At 41.5% G+C, this 24,128-nt stretch overlaps 1 protein-coding gene across 1 annotated transcript; it reads left to right on the forward strand.

Annotated features, from left to right (window-relative positions):
* The first annotated feature begins 3,043 nt into the window (after positions 1 to 3,043).
* Positions 3,044 to 23,780, forward strand: ZCWPW1 (zinc finger CW-type and PWWP domain containing 1). The gene is made up of 15 exons (XM_054714269.1): positions 3,044 to 3,314; positions 3,760 to 3,838; positions 4,676 to 4,763; positions 5,044 to 5,201; positions 5,411 to 5,533; positions 11,995 to 12,111; positions 13,042 to 13,162; positions 13,973 to 14,048; positions 14,457 to 14,561; positions 15,751 to 15,834; positions 16,450 to 16,516; positions 17,615 to 17,742; positions 21,682 to 21,742; positions 22,192 to 22,326; positions 23,324 to 23,780. Exons 1-15 carry the CDS (start codon positions 3,099 to 3,101, stop codon positions 23,629 to 23,631), a joined length of 1,866 nt encoding a protein of 621 aa, XP_054570244.1. The 5' UTR covers positions 3,044 to 3,098; the 3' UTR covers positions 23,632 to 23,780.
* The last annotated feature ends 348 nt before the right edge of the window (positions 23,781 to 24,128 follow it).

Here is a 24,128-nt window from a genome sequence, read left to right on the forward strand (position 1 = left end):
GGTAATGTTCTTCATCACAAACCCACTCTCGATTAAGGGGAAGTGTTACACATCATTGCTTACTAGTATAGATTTACTACAGTTAACTCAATAATGATCCACAATTTTATCCAGTTGGTTGGGGCTCCAGTAACACACTTTTTCCTACAGAGGTCACTAGAGGCTAAACTAATGATTTGATTCTAACTTGGAAAATTTGTGCATTTTTAGATTGATCAAAATACTCTTTATTTTATTTAAAGAATTTATAATTAGCCGAGACCGGTTTGGCTCAGTGGATAGAGCATCGGTCTGCGGACTAAAAGGTCCCAGGTTCGATTCCGGTCAAGGGCATGTACATGGGTTGCGGGCACATCCCCAGTAGGGGGTGTGCAGGAGGCAGCTGATCGACGTTTCTAACTCTCTATCCCTCTCCCTTTCTCTCTGTAAAAAATCAGTAAAATATATTTTTAAAAATATATCTATATAATTAAAAAAAATAACTTTTGAAGTGATAATATGTATATGCTATAAAATGTTAGAGATGCATAAGGAGGTACAGTAAAAAGCTCCCTTCCATACAGTTCTACTCTCCAGAGGCGTATAAAGACAGACATTTAAAAAAAATTCTTTTTTCTTTTAAAAGATAGACATTTAAAAAAGGAAATTTTGCCCTAACCGGTTTGGCTCAGTGGATAGAGCATCGGCCTGCGGCCTCAAGGGTCCCAGGTTCGATTCTGGTCAAGGGCATGTACCTTGGTTGTGGGCACATACCCAGTGGGGAGTGTGCAGGAGGCAGCTGATCGATATTTCTAGCTCTCTATCTCTCTCCCTTCCTCTCTATAAAAAAATCAATAAAATATATTTTAAAAAAATAAAAAAAGGAAATTTTGTCATCTCAAATCTACTAATTTTCGCTTCTCATTTAGTATAGCTCTTCTTGAAATTTATATTACTTTCTTAGGGACTTCTAAAGATTATTTTTGGGATTCTGGAATCTGAGAGAAAATATGTTTGTCATTTGTGGTCAAATTAATATTCATTTTGCAACCAATTTGATTCAGTTTTTAGCTTCTACTTAGGATTATCATAAAGAAGGAGACCAATTTGCTGTAGTGTTTCTCCCCCAATTTCCCATTTGCCTTTTTTCTTAGAGCAAATACATTTGGGGGTTGGTAGTGGTGAGTTATGATGCAAAAAGTGAGAAAATGTGCTCCTTAATATAAAGGAAAAGTAGTTATTGCAGAACAGCACATCAGAATTATCCACATTCAGAAATTAAGAAACAGAACAGAAAAATACCAAAAGATAACTTAAAAATACTTTACACCCAATCATACTGTAGCCACACTAAGTCAAGCCCCAACACCTTTTGAATTCATCTTAGGAACCAGGAAGAGGAACTTTACACCCCAAACAACTGAGTGTTCACTATAATTTGACCATTTGAAGGTCTTAAAATTTTCAGATCCTTTAAAGGGAACTGTATATAAACTTAAAGATCCATTTTATGCTGCTTTGTGGGTTTTTTATAAGTGGGAGATGGCAGAGTTGGAAGATTGAGTTGCAAGTCTAGGGCCTTCAAAGTACTCAAAACCAGCAGTCAGAAATAAGATCACTGAGAAGAATAGATGTTGTATTAGTAGAATTTGAAAGCAAAGGCCTGGGTTCAACTTGGCTCTCCCATGTATTAACACTGAAGCTTTGGGCAAACCACTTAAACTCTCTGCATATTTTGCATCTGTAAAAAGGGGAAATGATATATTATGGCCTCTAATAACCCTACCAGAGTTATAGTGTTTATTATAACTTTTACAAAAATAAGAGTGAATTATATGCTTTATACCTAAAAAAAACTGGGTAGAGGGTTATACATTTAGGCTGATTAAAAAAAGCAATTCTCTTCTAACAAGTGGATAGAAGTAATATCAATAGTGGAAAGTATAAATTGGAAAAATGTACAAATTATTGGAACATCACCCACAAATTGAATCTCAGCATTCTGCCGTGCCACAGGTGACTTAGAGATGTATGAGTATATTAATCTCTTCAGCACTTAAAACACTAAGAATTATTGCTAATCTTTAAAACAATAACTCTGATTGTCCCCTGGCATGTAATGGCATTGCCCAGAAGGCAGAATTATAGTCAAGAAGGCAGAACATGTAATTCAGGGGTTCCAGGAAAAGAAATCCTGAACCCAAGAAGACAGGAAGAAAAGAAAGTTTAAACTCATGTTCAATCAGAGCCTTAGCAGTTAATTTCTTTTTTCTAACAGAGGCACAAAAGAGTGTAGCTTCTGAGCTGAATGATGACAACATCACAGAGTAAAGAAGGTGAGTCAAGAGTGAGGGAGGTTCATTTTATACATATCTTTCATTGTTCCCTTCTCAGAATCCTACCAAAGAGAAACACAGTTTACATATTTTTTATTTCCACTTTGTTAAAGTTACTACGTTTCTGGACACCTTGAGTGAAATATATATCTTAGAAATAGTCCTGCTCAAGGAATATATGAATTCATAAATATCTATAACATAAATTTGAATGGGGTGAATGTCACCAGGCAGGTACAAAGTATTATGGAAGCTCAGAAGAAAGATATATTACACCTGGGAGAATCACTACAATTTTCATTGTATCATCTGTAGATTTAAACTATATTTTTTCATTTTCTCTTAATTTCCCATAAAATTTTGTCCAAAGTTAAAATAGACAAATTTAAAAAATTTTACATTTAAATAATTCAGTTTACCAAATGCTTGTATTTGTCATATTTATCACCTTTGAATTACTCAGTGGTTCCTAAGCCTGGAAGTACATCAGAATCATCTAGATAGTCCTGTAAAATTTCAGATTCTCGGGTCTCACTTCAAAATATTTCATCAGAAACTCAGGGCAGGGTAAGTGAGGGTGGGTGAGTAGAGACCTAGAAATATGAATTTAGTAAAATATTTCTCCAGATAATTCTGATATGGTCAGTCAATTGGCAGTGTTTGGCAGTCTCTGTGTTAGACACTATGTTTCATAAATTCCATTTGATAATAAAATTTCTTTCAGAATATGGGAAAGGATCAAAAAAACCCTTTATCCCACCTGCACAAAAATTGCATAGCCTGATGCCTTACAGCCCTAACTCACACAAAGAGGAGACTATGGAGATCAGTTCTCTGGAGGCAGAGGCTGGACCAAACCTGGCAGAGGCTGGACCAAACCTGCGAAAGGCCAAGTTAGAGAAGAAGGAGGAGGAAGCAACCACAGTGAATGGTCCATGCAGTGACCAGGAGAAAAAAGTAAAGGTTCAAGACAACAAGCAAGCAGAGAAGAAAGCAAAGGTATCAGTCATACTGATGGGCTCTAGTGGGACAGTTTCTTCTGGTCATCCATCCTGGACAAATAGAATCTTTCCATGTTGGGGAAATTCATCTTGTAGTTTCAGTTTTTTTATTCCTTTTTGGGGACTTTCATTTTTTTTCTTTAAAAGGTAAAAAATGTTTTGATGAAAGTATTTAGCAGGAAATAATGGTAGGTATATAGAGGCTGAGGTGGTTTGGATATGAAAGTAGAGGTGAACAGAAATTTAATCAGCTTTTTCTATTTTTTGACTCCTTTATTCCCAGGAGATCTGGGATAGAGTTTATGGAGTCCTTATGTACGATCGACTTCATGCTCTCAGCCTTGTGAGTTTACTGCCTCATCTAACGAAGGCTTTTCTGACTGACCAGAGAGGAGAACTGGGAAAAGACGAGCAGTTTTCCTTCTCTACCCTTGTCTATGCAGGAAAAATCAAATCTCACCAATGAAGAGTTTGAGGAGATTGTCCAGATTGTGATACAGAAGTCCCTCCAAGAGTGCTTGGGTATGGCTTATGGTGAGAGAAAAAGAGTTTAAGTTAGGCAGAAAAACTGTTACCTGAGATGTTGAGTAAATTGACAGCTTCCTTTCTTGCCTCCATCCCTTAAGTAAGAAAATATTAGATGGGACTTTGACATACTTTAAAATACTATCTTCTATCAACAGGACTATAGCTAAACCACCTTAGATAAGGGGTACAGACTTTTAGAAAAGTAGATTACATTTACTTCAGAATGTAAATACACTTCCATCTAGATTTTTTAAAGTGTAAGTGAAAATCATTTCTATACATTCATAATTTACTTAGAAAAGATAAATTATTTTTTCCCAGTTTTGAAGAATTTAGTTTCCATCTACCTTTGTATGTTTTCTGTTTCCCATACTGTTTCAACCTGTTCAAGGATTTTATTTTTAGAACAAAGGACTCTATAGCATAGGCCCCAAGATCCTATCAATAAGGTCATGAGGCTAAGGAAAATGGTCTGATATTTTCAGCTATTCTTAGATGTAATTCTATTCCTAGAGGAAAGTTTAAGGAAAAATTATATAAAACACAGTAAAGAAAATAAAATTAACATTACCTGGCTATCCTGGAATGAGGCAGGTCAATCTGGAAAGGCTTTTAGAAGGACATAAATTTGTATTTTTTCCTGAAATTTTAAAGACTTAAAATTTTATGATATGACAAAAGTCCAAAAGTAGACTCTTCCAGGCAACAGATGGAAGACATTTTAATGAAAGATTATAATTTAGAAATAATGGAGTGGTTATTCCTTAAAATTACTTCTTTGCTTATAGTGTTTTGTTTTGGAAGAGATAGAATCTAGCCTTGATTTTGCAGAGACTTCCTGTGCCCAGCCCATAAGACGTACCCAGTTAGACAAGGAACCAGGAATTTCTTCTACTACTGATAATGACAATGCTGATAGGTAAGTTTATTCTTGTTAGGTGAGTTGATTACAGGGTAGACTTAATATTTATAAAAGGTTATCTCTCTACCTACCTACCAACCTACCTATCTGGTCATTTTTTATATCTCTTTAAATTTGTCTCAGCTCAGGAAAGCTACCTGTTTGAATTGGGAAAAATAGGCAGGTAGATAGGTAAAATGACATCAGGAGGCCTTAGAGAGCCTAGGATTCTTCTATCCTTTTAAAATTTATTCTTGGATTCTTTTTACCTTTTCATTTAAAAATATCTTATTTTCAGAGAGTGGGTAACGGTACCTCATATTCTAGAGATTTCAGCCTCTCAGGAAGATGGAATAATCCCTGAGATAAAGATATCTAAGCCAGGCCAGCCAGGTCCTGCATCATCTGAGAAGAAATTCAGTAAACTCTCCATAAGGAGAAGAAAGAAAAAAGCTCGTAAGTATAGTCAGATATACTTTGACATCTGGCTCAAATACTTAATCCATAAAATTAGGGAATGGGACAGTGGGCAGGCTGAGAATTTCCAACCTATGGCTTGAAACTATCATGCTATGATTCTTCTTCCTTCATCCTTCTTTCTGCTTTGCTATCTACAAAGAATCTCTCCCACATAACCCCACCATATAATTATTTTATCTTCCCAGAAGATGAGAAAATTAAGAAAGCCCAACGAGGACATGAGCATAAACAGAAAGACCAACCAATGAAAATGGTACAGGGTCATGCTCAGATGAGGGACCAACAAAAAGGAGAGGAAAGTGGTTTTGGTAAGTTCAGCCATGGTTTGGAAAAGTACTTGGGCTTGAAAACTGGAGATGAAGGAGAGAGGCAAGGGTTAGAATGTTAGAGGGAATTCTGTAAAGATTATAATTAATTTCTCATAGCTACTTGCTAGAGGATATGCTGCTGAAAAAGAGAGAGAAAGATTTAATTCATTGAATTATTCATTCATATAATCTGCAGTTTTGGGGTACCTATTATATACCAGGCATTTTAGGAGGTGCTGCGTAAGTGCAAAACAAATGAATATAAGCCTGCCACAAGGAGATGGGCTTCTAAGGAAGGTAGATAAGAAAGCTACAAGTTGGGAATAGAACTGGAAAAGTTTCTAAGAAAAGATACTGCTTGAGCCAGAACTTGAAGTATAATTTAGTCAGATGAACCAAGGTGGAAATGGGGGTGGATCAGAGTGATAATTTTCAGAGTTATAGAGGAGGACTAATGTTGGTAGCTTTTGGTTGTGCTTTGGGGTAGGAGGTTACAGGGGTAGGGGAGATAAGGCTAGAGACACACAAGGACCAGGTCATAAAGGGCCTTGCATGTGAAGTTAAGGGGTTTGGGTTTTATTTTATAGATAAAGAGGAACCACTGACATTAAGTAGGGAAAATTTGATAAGATTTCTATTTTAGAAAGCTCACTTTGGCAATAGCATAGAATGAATTTCTGTGAACAAGACTAGACTCAGAAATTTATCTTCCTATCACCAAGGAAGATAAATAGCAGTGATGAAGAGACAAATTTGAGATCTTTAGGAGACAGGATCACCATGATATGGTTACCAGTTGGATATGAGAGCTGAAGAAGATTGAGGCATGAGTGAATGAGTAGCTAAAAGGACTATGATATAAAATGGAGAATATAGAAGAAAAAGTTTAAGATGGTGAGTTCAGCTGTGAGCAAGTTATGGGGTCTTTGATGAGATTTAGGGAATGAAGTATGAGGGGACAAGAGTGGACAAGAAGTTAGTGCTAGATTAGAATTTTGGTGGCTTGGATTAGGATGATGAAATTGGAGACAGAGAAATGGACAGTTTCAAGATATGTGTTAGAGGTAACTGTCAGAACTTGGTAATGAATTGGATATGGGCGGGGAATGAAAGAGGAGAGAGTATGTTAAAGATGATTGGTTTCTGGCTTGAACATTTACATGAAAGGAGGTGGGGAAAGGTGGAGGAAGAACAGATTTGTGGGATAAGATTAAGTGTTTGGGTTTTAGGTCCATTAGATTTGAGATCATTGTGAGACATCCAAATAGAGTTATTAAAGAGCAAGATGGCTATAGATATCTGGGGCTCAGAACAGAGACTGTTAGTATATACATCTGTGTGTTGTCAGGTATGAAAATGTATTTCAAAGCTATGGGAATGGGAAAGTTTGCCTCAGGAGAAAGTGTAACATGGGAGCAAACATCCATGATTGGGCTTTGGAATCCCAACATTTAAAGCTTTAATGGAGAAAAATTAGAACCCAGTAAAGGAGGAAGCTGCCAGAAAGATGGAGAGAGGGAACAGGAGAATAAGTGATCACAGAATCCAAGGAAACTAGTATTTCAAGAATGCAAGGTCAACTGAAATGCTCTTAATGTGTGTTTGACATCAGTCTTCATTATCATAGAGCCATGTTGTGAGCCTCTAGCTCCATTTTCAGACACATCACCTTCTCTTTCTACATTGTTTGAAAGGGAACTTTAAAGAACTGTTTATTGTTGTCTTTGAAGATTTCATACCAAGCCATAGATATCTAGTTCTCTGTCATTAGGATGATTTCCCCCTCACTCATTTCCTCATGAATATTCATTATTTTCACAACCAATCACTTTTTTTATTGATCTATGTTTACTTTTTCTCTTTTCTTCTTTTCTTTTTTTAAAAAAAATAAATCTTCATGTTTAGATTATTACAGATGTTCCTCTTTTTCCCCCCATAGCTCCCCTCCACCTGATTCCCCCCCTCACTTCATGCCCTTACCTCCCGCCACTGTCCTCATCCATAGGTGTAAGATTTTTGTCCAATCTCTTCCCGCACCCCTCATGCTCCCTTCCCCCTGAGAATTGTCAGTCCACTCCCTTTCTATGCCCCTGATTCTATTATATTCACCAGTTCATTCTGTTCCTCAGATTTTTTATTCACTTGATTTTTAGATTCACTTGATAGATATGTATTTGTTGTCACTTTGTTATTCATAATTTTTATCTTTACCTTTTTCTTCTTCTTTCTCTTCTTAAAGAATACCCTTCAGCATTTCATATAATCCTGGTTTGGTGGTGATGAACTTCTTTAGCTTTTTCTTGTCTGTGAAGCTCTTTATCTGACCTTAAATTCTAAATGATAGCTTTGCTGGGTAGAGTAATCTTGGTTGTAGGTTCTTGCTGTTCATCACTTTGAATATTTCTTGCCACTCCCTTCTGGCCTGCATAGTTTCTGTTGAGAAATCAGCTGACTGTCGTATGGGTACTCCCTTGTAGGTAACTAACTGTTTTTCTCTTGCTGCTTTTAATATTCTCTCTTTGTCTTTTGCTCTTGGCATTTTAATTATGATGTGTCTTGGTGTGGTCCTCTTTGGATTCCTTTTGTTTGGGGTTCTGTGTGCTTCCTGGACTTGTAAGTCTATTTTTTTCACCAAGTAGGGAAAGTTTTCTGTCATTATTTCTTCAAATAGGTTTTCAGTATCTTGCTCTTTCTCTTCTTCTGGCACCCCTATAATTCGGATGTTGGTACGCTTGAAGTTGTCCCAGAGGCTCCTTACAGTATCTTCATATTTTTTTTTTATAGGCAAGGATTATATGTTTTGGGGAGAAATGTAAAGCTGCATTTTATTTTATTTATTGAAATATATTTTATTGATTTTTTACAGAGAGGAAGGGAGAGGAATAGAGAGTTAGAAACATCAATGAGAGAGAAACATCAGTCAGCTGCCTCCTGCACACCCCCTACTGGGGATGTGCCCGCAACCAACATACATGCCCTTGACCGGAATTGAACCTGAGACCCTTCAGTCCACAGGCCAGCGCTCTATCCACTGAGCCAAACTGGTTAGGGCTGTGTATTATTCTTTATTTCAGACAGTGTATGCTTAATTTCTGACTGGTCCTTTTCCATTTTTTGGGGCATTCTCATTAATATCCTTGAAGGTCTCACTAAATTCTTCGGAGGTCTCACTAAGTTTCTTGGCGGTTTCTAGAAGATTCTTGAGTAACCTTATAACTGTGGTTTTGAACTCTATATCCAGGATTTTGCTTTCCTCCATTTCTTTCATTTGTGACATGTTTCTTTGTCTCTGCATTTTGGCTGCTTCCCTGTGTTGATGGAGTGGCTTTATGTGGTAGGTGACCTATAGGGCCCAGTGACTCAGCCTCCCTAATCACCTGAGGTGGAAACTCTTGGTGCACCCCTTTGTGGGCTGGGTGCACAGTCTTGTTGTAGTTAAGCCTTGATTGCTGTTGGTACACGGAGGAATTGACCTCCAGGCCAATTGGCTGTGAGGATCAGCTGTGTCTATAGTGGAAGAACTTCTGTGCTGGAGACACCCTTATGGGGCAGGACTTTCTTCAGTGGGGCTTTGGTGCTCACTGAGTCTGCCTCTTGAGTGTGTCGCTTATGGATGTGAAGAGTTGAAATCTGGTGTCATCTCACACTGACCACTAGATACACTGGCTCCTGGATCTTTAAAGAGGTGCAAGTCAGCTACTGTCTGAGGCCACCCAGCAGGAACTACAGCGAGATCTGCATATTTCTCCTTTTTGTTTGGGGTTTGGAAGTTTTGGAGCTGTCTGACCCAGCTGCAGTTTGTTAGGTTAAGCTGTGAAAGGGCAGGCCATTCATATGCAAAAGCCGCTGTGCACAGCTCAGGTGGGTTTGTAAATTGGGTGGGGTGGGGTCACAGGGAATCACTAGGGCATGGCAACCAGCGATGGCTACCAGTCAGCTGTCTTTGCGTCTCTGCGTTTCTGAGTCTCTGCATTTCCGCATCCCCGCGTCCCTTCCCCCTGCGCCCCAGTGCAGTAAACAATGATTCCTGTGAGCACCTCTGCGAAAAAGCCACCCTCACTTTCCGACCCAATGCCAGACAGTCTAGTCTCTTCCCGTAGAGTCAGGGTCCCTAGAGTCTTGCTGGAAACTGGAGTTCAGAGCAGTCAGGAGCTTGTATCTCCCTTCCAATTGAAAAAAACAGTGCCCCCAGTTGCTAGCCTGATTCGTGCGCCTCCATACCTCTGCTTTTCTGTGGCTTTGCACCTCCTACACAGTCTCAATGAGCTTTTTTCTTTCCTTCTAGTTGTAGAACTTCTACTCAGCCAGCTTTCCCGGGGTTCTGGGTGATAGTCGTTTTGTCTTTTAGTTTTAGTTTTGGTGTGGTTGTGAGAGGCAGCATGTACAAGGTGTATACCTTATGCTGCCATCTTGGTTTCTCCGATCTTTGTTTACTTTTATAGTCCCAACCCCTCCTCACATTTTTTTTCTAGTCTTGCTAGGGCATTTCTACAAACATGCAAAAGTATCATTAGCAACTATCTTTCCAGACTAATACAACATTCCCAACCAGTACCTTGTTCTTCAAAATTAATTAATCAAGAAAGTGATCCATAATATGCTTTTCTGAGGATGGTTTCAATAGGATGGAGGGCATTCCTTATGTTTAGGTATTTAAAGTAAGATTTGACAGTGGGAGAGTGAACTTACTAGAGAAACATATTGTGAATAGATAGTGTACTCATGTGCCTAGTTATGTGATTTTTTTTCTAGTAACACTCAATTTAATGAGTATAGGCACAGAAAAGGTAGAGTGGGTTCATTCAGGGTTGTGTTTTACCAGCTGGATAGGAGGAAGGACAGAGGGAAATGAAGATGTCTGCAAGAGAATCTAAGGAATCAAACCTGAGTAAGTATAGAGTAATGAAAAGAGGTTGCTTCTGGATTGAGGGGAGGGTAGGAGCCAGTGGGTAAGAGATCTAGATAAAGTGAAAGTTGCTGTAAGGGTCCTTTGAGCAAATGAAGTGGGAAGACAGGGAATTTTTATCAGAGAGGGATATTTGGATAAGTGGTTCAAGGGAGTGGACAGTCCCTGCAGATGACCGGTGAGGCATACAAGGGTAGGAGTGGGTTACTGAAGTGAAGTGGGTTATTGAGATAGCATGGAGAAAAAGGTCAAAGAACTCAGAGAATGGGATACTTTGTGAATTACCCTATGGAAATAGTGATCATTTGGAATGAGGCCAGGAGGTAGAGAGGAGAAGGCTGAACCAGATGTCAGCATTTTTTCAAGGGAGATGAGAGGGTGGTATAGTTCCACTGCCTGGACCTCAAGGGAGGAAGGTTTTTATAGGAAGGAGATAGTAATGCTCTGGAAATGGCAATAGGGAATAAGGATGATGCTGAATCCATTTTCTGGCCTGAGAGTCATGAGATTCCTAAGAAGGAACCAATTCTATTTAGAGAACTGCGGGTGGGGTGGGGTCGGGTAGAGGCAATGTCAGTGCATCACCAGGTTTCAAAAATGAGATAGAGGTTCAGAGAAGAGGTTGAAGATATGTGGACTTTTGTTGCTTTTGTCTGGAATTCTAAAAATAACAGTGGAGGAGAGACTGTGTTGGGTACGGGGACAACTCAGAAAATGTGGGGTTGAAGGTTTGGCAGGTAAGTGATAAAAGGAATGCTTTGCCCAGCCTCAGTGGCTCAGTGGTTGAGCACCGACCTATGAACCAAGAGGTTATGGTTTGATTTCTGGTCAGGGCACATGCCTGGGTTGCGGGCTCGATCCCTAGTGATAGGTGTATAGGAGGCAGCCAGTCAATGACTCTCTCATCATTGAAGTTTCTATCTCTCTCTCCCACCCCCTTCTTTGAATTCAATAACAAATATATGTATATATTTAAAAGGAATGCTTTGTCTTTCAGCAGGGCTTGAAGTAAATAGTTGATTGAGAAATGATGGACTTAGACCTGTTTTTTTTTGGAGGGGTGTGAACTTGGGGCTGTTGGTCCCAAAGGTTGTAACTTGATGATTTGGTGACAGATAGATCTGCTGAGATTCAGATAGGAACTCTGGATGTTGTACACAAAAGATGCTGGGTAGCCCTTCAAAAGAATTTTTCAGCATTGACATGCTAGCAGAGAATAAGGCACTAGCCAGAAGGATGGAAACCAACCTTTTTAAAGAACTGTCAATATAGGAAACACTCCTTTCTGCCCTGGGTGGAGGAGAAATGATGGCATGGTATGGTAAAAGATTGAAATGTGAGACCTGGGTTGTAAATGTACCTCTGCCACAAATTTAGACTAATCTTCAGTAAGTCAATTATCTTCTCTGAGCCGTATTTTCCCATTTATAAGTAAGGATTAGACTAAGTGATCTCTAAGGCTATGTGATTCTGGTGAGGAGTATATTATTTTAAATGAGTTGAAGAAGGAAGAGCACATTTTTGAGTCTCATTTCAGTTTTTTCCCCTGTCACAGGTCAGTGTCTAGTCTGGGTCCAGTGTTCCTCCCCGAACTGTGAGAAATGGAGGCGGCTTCGTGGGAACATTGACCCCTCAGTCCTTCCAGATAATTGGTCCTGTGTCCAGAATACAGGTTGAATGGAATGGAAATGTTTTTGTTTTTTTGGTTCCACCCTTTCTTTCCCTGCATATATCCTTTAAATTAATTATGTTGTAGGTGTAGTTTCAACTCCAGGGGTCCTTGTAGTGTTTGGAGGAAAGAAAACGATCTTCCTGTCATATCAAGATGAATCTGGCATAACGGGCTAGAAGTAGACAACCTAAAGAGTTATGTTGTGGGGAGGGGCATGGAATCTGAACATATATTCTGAGCCCAGCCAATGTGGTTCAGTGGTTGAGCATTCCTATAAACCAGGAAGTCATAGTTGGATTCCTGGTGAGGGCACATGCCTGGGTTTTGGGCTCGATCTCCTGGGGTGGGGGTGTGTGTGTGTGCGTGAGGCAGCTGATCAATGATTCTCTCTCATCGTTGATGTTTCTATCTCTCTCTTCCTCTCTGAAATAAATAAAAACGTATAGAAAAGCACACATATGTTCTGAGAGAATTCCATCTTTTTCAGCATTGGTCTGACCCTGTCAATCCTGATTAGGTTATTGGTATTAGGTTGGATAGAAAGGGATATGGAATATATAGGGAAAAGCAGGTAAGAAAGATCCAGAGGCATAGAATTCTAGAATGTTTGAAACTACCTGAAAGACATTACGATGCTCTAAGTCAGCCCAGTTACTTTACCGATGAGAAAACAGTGTCTCAGAGAAATTACAGTCATAATGTTACATAGAAAGGTCAAACAATATGGGATATGGAAGCCTGGAATCTCTTTCTCTAGAGTATAATGAGGTAGCACTCCTACTTCTAGGTTGCATTTCCTCCAAGGGTCTTTGTTCTTCTTCCTCCATGCCCATCTCCCAGGTGCCCTTTTGGTCGTACCTGCTGCCTATACCTGTTTCCTGTCCTATCTCCTGCCCTCATCCAGGCTATTTTCCTTCTCTTTTTTGGCAGACTTGGAGTATAATCGCTGTGATATCCCTGAGGAGACCTGGATAGGGCATGAGAGTGATGTGGCCTATGCCTCCTACATCCCAGGATCCATCATCTGGGCCAAGCAATATGGTTACCCCTGGTAGGGCACCATGGCATACTTGGAACATCCTTCATGATCTTGAGAGTGGTAGATTCAAACAGAGAAGGAAGGAAATGGGAAACATTTACAATGGAAATGGTACCTGCCTTAGCCATGCTGGGTGCCTCAGTTGGTTGGAGCATTGTCCAGTACACTGAAAGGTTATGGGTTTGATTCCTGGTCAGGGCACATACCTCGGTTGTGGGTTCAATCCCCATGGCGAGGTGCATACTGGAGGCAACCGATTGATGTTTATCTCTCTTTATCTCTTAAATAATTTAAAAATCCACAACATATCCTCAGGTAAGGATTAAAAAAATAAAAGAAAAGACATGGTACCTGCCTTAGAAAGAGCTTGGGGTGGGGGAAAATATAAAGTACTAAGCTTGGAGGCTTTGAAAGAGCATGTTCTCTAGAATTTCATAGTGGATGTTATATTTCCCTGGAAAAAAAGGTCTGACAATTCTACTCTGAATTGGTAGATAAAGTAAAGAGAACAAAGGAGGGTAGGATGGGTAATTTCTTCTTTGGAGATGTCCCTAGTCAGAAGACTTTGTTCTCAGAGTTGCCGGAAGGCCTAAGGATAAGATACTTTTACAAGGAAGATCCTAAGCTTCTTTGTACATTGATTAAAGTTACTTCAGTCTTCAGTCATTTGGTAGTGACCACTGGGAGGGATTGACGGGGTCGGGGTATCTATCTTTGGTTATAAAACATGTTGTTCCTTTCTTTACATGTATATTAATGAGTTTGTATTCTATTCATCTAAACCCATCTCTTCTGTCTCCTACATCAATCTATCTTCTTCAGGTGGCCAGGCATGGTAGAATCTGACCCTGACCTGGGGGAATATTTTCTTTTTGCTTCTCATCTTGATTCCCTGCCGGTGAGTTTTCCTGTTTCAGGTAGGTGGTCAAGCCAAAGTAATGACCAAATTCATCCTAACGGATGCACAGAGTTAGAAACACAGGCATAGCCAGAAGACATGAGCAGAAATAGACACTTAGCTGGAGTGAAAAACAGAAATAAATTCTCACATATAGAAACAAACTTGTATCTAATTAAATACTTATTAGGACATGTGTGTTTTGATAAATATGCATTGATTAGGATTACTGAGGTCAGGATGGAAGAACAATGGAAATAAGTGGGTCAGGTGGGTCAGTATAAGGGAGCAGAAAAGGCCCAGCATCCCTTTCCTTGTGACTCCTCAGTTCTTCTCCTCCTTTTCTGGCTAGAGGGCCAAAGCAAGGAGAAAAACAAGAGGCCATAACATAACCATCTTTTATTTCAGTCTAAGTACCATGTGACATTTTTTGGAGAAACAGTCTCTCGTGCTTGGATCCCAGTCAACATGCTCAAGAACTTCCAGGAGCTGTCTCTGGAGCTCTCTGGAGTGGTGAGCAACCCTTGGGGGTCAGTTGTGATACAGCAAACTTGAAAACGAAATTTTCCCTTTATTAAACCTGATATTCTCCCAGGGGAAGCTGTATCAGGAGAAAGTCTCATGTCTGACCAAGTGTGCAAGGGTGAGGTTATTCATGAGGGACTCTTCTATCTACCAGGATTGTAACAAGATAATTATTTTTCTTAATCTTTTTCCCTGGCTTCAGATGGGAGGCCTTCCTGAAGACTAGTTTTCTACAGTTTAGCCAAAGCAGGTGTGGCAGAAATGAGGGCACAGATTAACTCAGGGTTTTTCAATCTGGAGACTATAGACATTTTGAGCCAGATAATTGTTTGTTGTGGAGGGCTGTCCTGTGCATTGTAGGATGTTTAGTAGCGTCCCTGGGCAACTATCCAGTAGGGATCCCCCATCCCTGGTTGTGACAACCAAAGAGTTGTCTCTAGAATTGCCAAATGTCCTCGGGGGAGGGGAGGGGCGGGAGGGGGCGGGGAAGAGCAAAACCTCCCCTGGCTGAGAATCACTGCATTAGGTAAAGAACATTTCCTCCCTGTAATTGCTTTGGGTTTGACCAGCCTTACAAATGAGCAGAGGTCCAGCAGCTCAGGGGCCTTAGAAAATTAGGTAGTGAGTATTTAGTCAAACAGCTGGATCTAAAGAAACTTGTGAAAAACTTAAAAGTGTAATCATCTGAAGTCCTTTAATCTTGCCTTTTCAAAGTTCCATGGGAATTACTTTGGAGAGGACATAAAAGTGTTGGTTGAAAATTGCTGGGAATTGGTGAGGGTTTTTTGTTGGGGGCTAAGTGAGAATTGTGTCTCTGAGCTCAAAAGATTAATAAGAGTATCATGTCAATACCAGGAGCTGGAAATAAATGTAGTTAAAGATAATATCTGGGCCCGGCCAGCATGGCTGAGTGGTTGAGCGTCAACCTATGAACCAGGAGGTTACGGTTCGATTCCCAGTCAGGGCACATGCTTGGGTTGCAGGCTCGATCCCCAGTGTGGGGCATGCAGAGGTCAGCCAATCAATGATTTTCTCTCATCATTGATGTTTCTATCTCTCCCTCTCCCTTCCTCTCTGAAATCAATAAAAATATATTTTTTAAAAAGATATCTGGTGAGCAGTATGTTGGGGTCACATTTCTAATATTTATCATGACTCTACTCATCTTCCATTTCAGAAAAAGTGCAGGAACAAGGACTGCAGCCAGCAACTGGGGGCAGCCATGATAATGGCTCAGGAGGCAGAACAGATCGGTATTCAGGTGGGAAAGTGTTCAGACCACATACCAGCTCCTCTTTGGGACTTGAGACCCAAAGCAAACCATGTGTTCACTACTGCAGAAAACTGGTTTGTCCTTCTCCATTATACAGTCTTAGTCTTAGAACTACATAGTCTTTTCTTCCCAGGCCAAATTCCCTCAATTCCTTAACTCATCCATTCTTTTCCTTACCCCTGGACAAATGGGATCTTCTCCCAGTCCAGACAGAGACAGTTTGTGGTAGGGGCATGCTTCCTCCTATTTTAAAGTCAAGTCTCAGATATATGTACCTTAACATCTCTTTTATGCGGAGTCAGTGTTTACCCTCAATTCTGCCTTTGGGGGTGGGTGGAGAATGGCAGGCAGTGAATTTATCCTTCCCAGTTATTTATTGAATTATAAACTGGAAAAGAGATGATAATACGATTATATATTACTTTACTACAATATGTTATAATAGTCAATCTCCAAAAATATCTAGGTAAATCTAATGTGAAATTTCAAGTGAAAATGGTATGGAATATAAATTCAAATCCTAGAACTAAAATCTTGAAGACAGAGGGCAACAATAGTTCCTGGGAGAGTAGTAGATGATGCTTTGTTTCTTGGTTCCCTTAGGAGCGGGTTAAATTGTTTGGTTTCTGGAGCAGATACAGTGGATCTGACAATAATGGGGAAGGAAAAGGTAGGATATGTAGGAGGTGAAGACTAAAGAGGGAGAGGAGGAATTCCTTCATGAGGACAGCAACTGAAGCTTTTCTTTGTTTTATATCTGCCTAGAGGCCTGGTGCATGAAATTTGTGCACAGGGGCGGGGGGGGGGGGGGCGCGTGTCCCTCAGCCTGGCCTGCACCCTCTCCAATCTGGGACCCCTCAGGGAATGCCTCTTGCAATCCGGGACCACTGGCTCCTAACCACTCACCTGTCTGCCTGCCTGATCGCCCCTAACCACCTCTGCCTGCCTGCCTGATTGCCCCTTACTGCCTCTGTCTGCCTGCCTGCCTGATCTCCCCTAACTGCTCCCCTACCGGCCTGATCACCTATAACTGCTCCCCTGCTGGCCTGAGAGCCCCTAACCACCTCTACCTCGCCCCATACCCAGGACCCAGGATTCCCTATTCTGGCTGGTTGCAGGCACCCAGGACCTGGGCTTCCCTCCCTCTGGCTGGCCGCAGGCACCCAGTACCTGGCTGGCTTCACCCGGGCCAGCTGCAGCCACAGGGGACCGTGGGCGGACAGCTTTACCTGAGCCGCAGCTGCAGGCGCCCAGGACCTCGGGGTGGGCGGCTTGTCCCTCTCCTGGGCCGCAGCCTGGCTGGTCCCCATTCCTCTCTTGCAAGCTAATTTGTGCCTGGCTGTTCCCCATTCCTCTCTCCCCAGTGTTGAGTGTCTGAGTCTTTAATGGTGTGACTGTGTGAGGGCATGACAACCATTTGCATATTAGCTCTTTATTATATAGGATGTTATCAGCCTAGTTCTAGATTTTATAATAGGAGGTTTTCCATGAATATCATTGGGCCAGTGTTGGGGACGAATAGATGAATGGATGAGTGGAGAGAGGAATGGAGGAAAAATTGGGGCAGGGAAGGAGGGTGCACATTAAATAGTGATGTGACTTTGAAAAGGGTCTAACTATGATAATCTAGGATCATGATTTATGGAGAAAATACTACTTGGACATGAAGGATAGACTTAGAAGACTGATTCTCTGGTATCAGCTCCATTAACTCATCACCTATTTTATTGAATAAATGACTTAGCTTTCCTTCCTATTCCTGTTGTAGACTTAATGCTCTCTGGGGCTAAGAGTCCAGATTCCTTCTTGGAGAAAGAAGAGGAAGAGTCAGACTTGGAGAAGGAGGAGGAAGAGTCAGACCTGGAGAAGGAGGAGGCAGAGGAGGAAGAGAAAAAAGTAAGATTGATCTTTGGGGCCCTTTAAGAGATTCCTTTAGAGCATCTGTTGGCATGGGTTATATTTACTAAGGAAGTGTCCTGTCTCTGCCTCAGGGAACCCTAATAATCCTGTCTCAGGGTCTCCAAGGAATTTCCTTGATTATTCTCTCTAATATATCACATCTCTAGGAACTTATTTCTTTTTTAAAAATTTATTGATTGATTGATTGATTTTAGAGAGGGAGGAAGAGGGAGAAAGAGAGAGAAAGAAAGAGAAACATCAATTTGTTGTTCTACTTATTTATGCATTCAGTGGTTGATTCTTGTATGTGCCCTGATTGGAGATCAAATCCCCAACCTGGCATATCAGGACAATGCTCAAACTAACTGAGCTACCCAATCAAGGTTAGAACTTCTTTCTTTTAAAAAAATCAAAGTATGTATGTATGTATGTATGTATGTATATATGTATGTATTCCTCACCAAGAATATTTTTTCCATTGATTTCTAGAGAGAGTGGAAGGGAAGGAGAAAGGAAAGGGAGAAGGGGGAGACGGAGGGAGGTGGAGAGAGAGAGACAGAGAGAGAGAGAGAGAGAGAGAGAGAGAGAGAGAGAGAGAGAAACATTAATTGGTTGCCTCCTGAACATGCCCTGACCAGGGCGGGGATCGAACCTGCAACCCAGGTACATGCCCTTGACCAGGAATTGAACCTGTGATCCTTCGGTGCACAGATCAATGCTCTAACCACTGAGGGGCTCACACCTGCCAGGGCTCTTTTTTAAATTTATTGTTTTAGAGAGAAAGAAAGAGAGGGGGGGGTGGCCATTGATTTGTTGTTCCACTCATTTTTTTTTTTTAAATTCAGAGAGAAAGGGAGAGGGAGAGAGAGATAGAAACATCAATGATGAGAGAGAATCATTGATTGGCTGCCTTCTGCACAGCCCCTACTGGGGATGGAGCTGCAAACCAGGCATGTGCTTTTGACGGGAATCAAACCTGGGACCCTTCAGTCCACAGGCCGACGCTCTATCCACTGAGCCAGACCGGCTAGGGCTGTTCCACTTATTTATGTATTCATTGGTTGCTTCTTGTATGTGCCCTGACTGGAGATCGAACCTGCAACTTTGGTATATTGGGAGGTCATGCTAACCAACTGAGTTGCCCAGTCAAGGCAACTTCTTTCTTTCTTTCTTTCTTCCTTCCTTCCTTCCTTCCTTCCTTCCTTCCTTCCTTCCTTCCTTCCTTCCTTCCTTTCTTCCTTTCTTTCCTTCCCTTCCCTTCCCTTCCCTTCCCTTCCCTTCCCTTCCCTTCCCTTCCCTTCCCTTCCCTTCCCTTCCCTTTCTTTTCCTTTCTTTCCTTTCCTTTCCTTTCCTTTCTTTCCTTTCCTTTCTTTCCTTTCTTTCCCTTCCTCCCTTCCTCCCTCCCTCCCTTCCCTTTCCTTCCTTCCTTCCTTCCTTCCTTCCTTCCTTCCTTCCTTCCTTCCTTCCTTCCTTCTTTCCTCTTTCTTTCTTTCTTTCTTTCTTTCTTTCTTTCTTTCTTTCTTTCTTTCTTTCTTTCTTTCTTTCTTTCTTTCTTTCTGCAACTTATTTCTTTATTATCATCTCAATTCCTACCTTAGTTCTTTGGTTCTGACTGGAGCAATTTCAGAGAACACCAAGTTGCCTCTCTTTATTCTCTCTTCCCACTATGTGGACACTTAGCATATTCATTCACTTGTTTCCTTATTCTCTCTTCAGGTACATGAAATATAGAATTTTTTTTCATATTTAAAGAGACTTTTTAGAGTAGTGTTAGGTTCACAGCAAAATTGTGAGGAAGGTGCAGAGAGTTCCCATTTACCCCTTCCCTAAACGTACATAGCCTCCCCCATTATCAATATCCCCCACCAGAGTGGTGTATTTGTTATAATCAGTAAACCTACATTCACAAACCTTCATTCAAAGTCCATAGTTTATATTACCGTTCACTCTTAGTGTTGCACATTCTTTGGGTTTGAACAAACGTGTAATGACATGTATCAATCACTGTAATAACATACAAAGTATTTCACTGCTCTAAAAATCCTGTGTGTTCCACCTGTTCATCTCTTCTCCCTCCCCCAGTATGCCTCAACCTTTGACAACCACTGATCTTTTCATTGTCTCCATAGTTTGCCTTCTCCAGAATGTCATATAGTTGGAATCACAGTATGTAGCCTTTTCAGACTGGCTTCTTTCACTTAGAATTATGCATTTAAGGTGCTTCCATGTCTTTTCATGGCTTGATGTCTCTTTTTTTCCTGAATAATGTTCCATTTTCTGTATGTTCCAGTTTATTTACCCATTCACCTACTGAAGTATATCTTGGTTGCTTCCAAGTTTGAGCAATTATGAATAAAGTTGCTATAAACATTGTATACAGGTTTTTGTGGGAACTTGTTTTCAACTTCTTTGGATAAATACCAAGGAGCTTGATTGCTGGATCATATGGTAAGAGTCTGTTTAGTTTTGTAAGAACCCACCAAACTATCTTCCAAAGTGGCTATATCATTTTACATTCCCATCCCACCATCAATGAATGAGAGTTCCTGTTGCCTCATATCTTTGCCAGCATTTGATGTTGTTAGTGTTTTGGATTTTGGGCATTCTAATAGATGCATAGTACTATCTCATTGTTGTTTTAATTTGCATTTCACTTATGATTATGATGTTTAACATCTTTTCATGTGCTTACTCGCTATCTGTATATCTGGGGTAAGGTTTCCATTAAGGTGTTTGGTCCATTTGTAAATGGGGTGTTTTCTTTTTTAATTTTTTAAATTGATTTTTAGAGACAGAGGAAGGGAGTGTGAGAGAGCCACATCGATGTGGAAGTGAAACATAAATTGGCTGCTTCCTGCATGCTCCCTACTGGGGAACAAGCCCACAACCTGGGCACATGCCCTGACCAGGAATCCAACTGGCAACCTTTTGGTGCACAGGAGGATACCCAACCACTGAGCCACACCAGCCAGGATGGGTTATTTGTTTTCCTGCTGAGTTTTATGGGTTCTTTATATTTAGACTAGTGGTCCGGTGCATGAAACTCGTGCACGGAGGAGGGGGTTCCCTCAGCCCAGCCTGCACCCTCTCCAATCGGAGACCCCTTGGGGGATGTCCGACTGCCGGGCCTAAACCGGCAGTCGGACATCCCTCTCGCAATCTGGGACCGCTGGCTCCTAACCGCTCACCTGCCTACCTGCCTGATTGCCCCTAACTGCCTCTGCCTGCCTGCCTGCCTGATTGCTCCTTACCCCTATGCCTGCCTGCCTGATCTTGCCCCCAACTGCCCTCACCTGCAGGCTTGATCTCGCCCCCAACTGCCCTCCTCTGCCGGCCAATTTGGTTCTGATGGTTGGTTTCTATGCCAGTCAGTATCCAAAGCTCCGCCTCCTAGGCAGCCATTGGCTCCTCACAGTTGACCCACATTTGGTTCTGATTGGTCAGTTTCTATGCCAGTCAGCATCTCTGGGCCTATCAACGGGGCCTGATCAGAAAGGCCAGGCTGATCAGCAGCCCTGGTGGAGGCCTGGAGAGAAATGGGAGCATGTCTGTTGGCCAGACTGGGAGAGAAAGAGAGAGGCAAGTGCTGATCAAAATCTGCCACAGAGGCAACAGATCAGTCCCTGCTTCTCTCTTCAGGCTTCTTTCTGGCCCTGATTTGCAGCCCCCTCAGCAGTCAGTGCTGGGGCACCGCACCATGGCAACCCAGCACTGACTGCAGGACTGACTTCCAGTTGGTCGAGCCTCTGTCATTACCAGTTGTTATGACCCAGGGTCTTTATATATTAGGATAAGTCCTTCATCCGATATACCTTTTGCAAATATTTTTTCTCGGTTTGTGACTGTTCTCATCATTTCTGTAGCATCCCACTCTATTAAAAACACAGTTATGTAACTTCATTTATCTTTTTTTATTTTTTTCTCTCCCATACTTAGGACCCAACTTTGCCCAGTCCCAGGCCAGCCAAAATTCAGACAAAAACCCCCAAGGCCAGAGGTAAGCAAGCCAGCTGGAAATGGGACATGTGTTACAGTTAAGGCAGGGTGAAAGCAGAGAGTGTAACGGGCCTGCAGGTAGCTGGAACTTACTGACTGTCTCAGATCCAGAACCTGAGAAAACATGGCAGGACTCATTCTAGTGTCATTGGAGAATCTGTAGCGTCCTCATTTCTGTATATTGAATTATAAAAATCTTAGGAATGAATGTTTTAAATTCTTAGCAAGAAGGATAACTTTTTAGAGAAGAACCATGAGGGGAAGATGATGGGGATAGGGGAGAGGGGAGAAATATTGGGGAGCGGGGAGGAATTGAAGGAATTTACTAGATTAAGATTAGCAGAAGATGCAGGACAGAGACATAAATGTGGGGAGTCAATGGACCCTTGACAAGTTGTTATTTAGAGAGAAATAAATGTTCTTCATGGTTGGGGGTGTGGGGTGATGCAGGCATAGCAGATGGACGAGATGGGACTCAGCAAGGGAAGTCAGTGAAGAGATCTCTTGGAAATGAACCTGCAGCTGCTCCTGTACTCATAATGGGAAAGAAAAAAGTGCATGGCAATTCAGATCCTGACCAGCCAGGTAAGGCTCTAGACTTTGGAAAAAGTTTGGGGAAATAGGGTTCATGTCTATATCTCCTCTCCCTAGATAATTTTTGAACAATTCTACACTTTTTCATTACTTTAAAAAGAACAAACACTGCCCTGAACGGTTTGGCTCAGTGGATAGAGCGGCCTGCGGACTGAAAGGTCCCAGGTTTGATTCCGGTCAAGGGCATGTACCTTGATTGCGGGCATGTACCAGTAGGAGGTGTGCAGGAGGCAGCTGATAGATATTTCTCTCTCATCAATGTTTCGAACTCTCTATCCCTCTCTCTTCCTCTCTGTAAAAAATCAATAAAATATATTAAAAAAAAGAACAAACACTGGCCAAAATGGCATCTCTCAGATTGTAGAATGCAGTACACACTATCTATAATAACAAAAGTATAATATGCTAATTAGACTGGACATCCTTCCAGATGACCTTCTGGATGAAGCCAGGGCTGCAAGGGAAGCCTGGGTCCCAGGTGCTGGAGGGAAGCCCGGGTCCTGGGTGCCAGAGGGAAGCTGGTGCCAGCAGCCGGGGGAAGGAAGGCCTACTCTTGCACGAATTTCATGCATCAGGCCTGTAGTAGGAACATAATGGTTGTGGATTTGGTTTGATCCAGAGACCCGAGAATGATAAGGCGGAGGGAACTAACATTTATTGAGTATTGTCATGCAATGGCTAAATAGATATGTCCATGTTATTCCCTTTCATTTTTTTTCAATATCTCTATGGATGGATATTTGGCATTTCAATTATAAGGAGACGGAGGCTCAAAGAGTTTAAAATTTGCTTGTCTCATGTCTCTGTCATACGGTTAATCCATGGCTTGAATCCAGGTCTTTCTGACTCCAAAGCCTATTTCTTCCTATTGAGAAAGGTAATTTTTTCCAGAGTTTTTTTTAAAAATATAAACTTTGGACTTTGATTTGTAAAAGGTAAGGACAGATGACTTAATAAGATTCTCAGTTCTTTCACTTTTTTCATTTAGGTCCTGAGAAAAAATTTAAAGCTCCCCAAAGCAAGGCTTTGGTAACCAGCTTGTCTGAAGAAAAAGAGGTTATAATGGTGCCAGAGGGCCTGATCCTACCAGCTCATCACAAGGCCTGTCCTGCCACCGGGAAGGAAGAGCCTGGACCTCAAGAGCTACAGGAGGCCGGAAGCTTCCCTCCTGACGATGAAGCCTCCAGTGACTTGGACCTTGAGCAACTCATGGAAGATGTTGGGGAAAATCCAGAGCAGAGGGCGGAGCTGCAGCATAGAGATGACATGGAGGAGTTCATCTTCTTTGAGGAGTAGTTCTGTGCTCTCATGTTCTCGTCCCTCTTCCCTGAGGGTAGGAGGGAGAGCCTCTCAAACGGCCCCAGAGAATTATTGGGATTGGCCATTGACTATAAGATTAATTCGCTGAAGTCAGAGTTGTATGGTTTATGTGTTAATAAAATAGGTTACTGGCTTAATTGGTTCGGTTTGTCTCTTAACCACTGCTTCCTTTTGGCTTCTCTCCCTCCTCCTCCATGTCATTGTTTCTGGTGTGAGGCCTGCACAGCATAGGAATCTGGGAAGGCAGTGACCCCTGAGTTCTGGGTGAAGGGCATAAAAAAGGGCAGGACTGGGTTCAAATCCTGGCTCACCATTTACTAGCTGTGTGGCCTTAGGAAAAGCACTGTAACCATTCTGGTTCTTTGTTTCATGTCTCAAATGAGTACATCCAATACCGTATATGGTTGTTAATGTTTAAATGAGGTAATGCATAACAATACATGCCAGTTATTATCATCAGGAAAGTAGAGTGG

This window comes from Eptesicus fuscus, chromosome 4 (genome assembly GCF_027574615.1).
Source record: "Eptesicus fuscus isolate TK198812 chromosome 4, DD_ASM_mEF_20220401, whole genome shotgun sequence".
NCBI classification, from domain to species: Eukaryota; Metazoa; Chordata; class Mammalia; order Chiroptera; family Vespertilionidae; genus Eptesicus; species Eptesicus fuscus.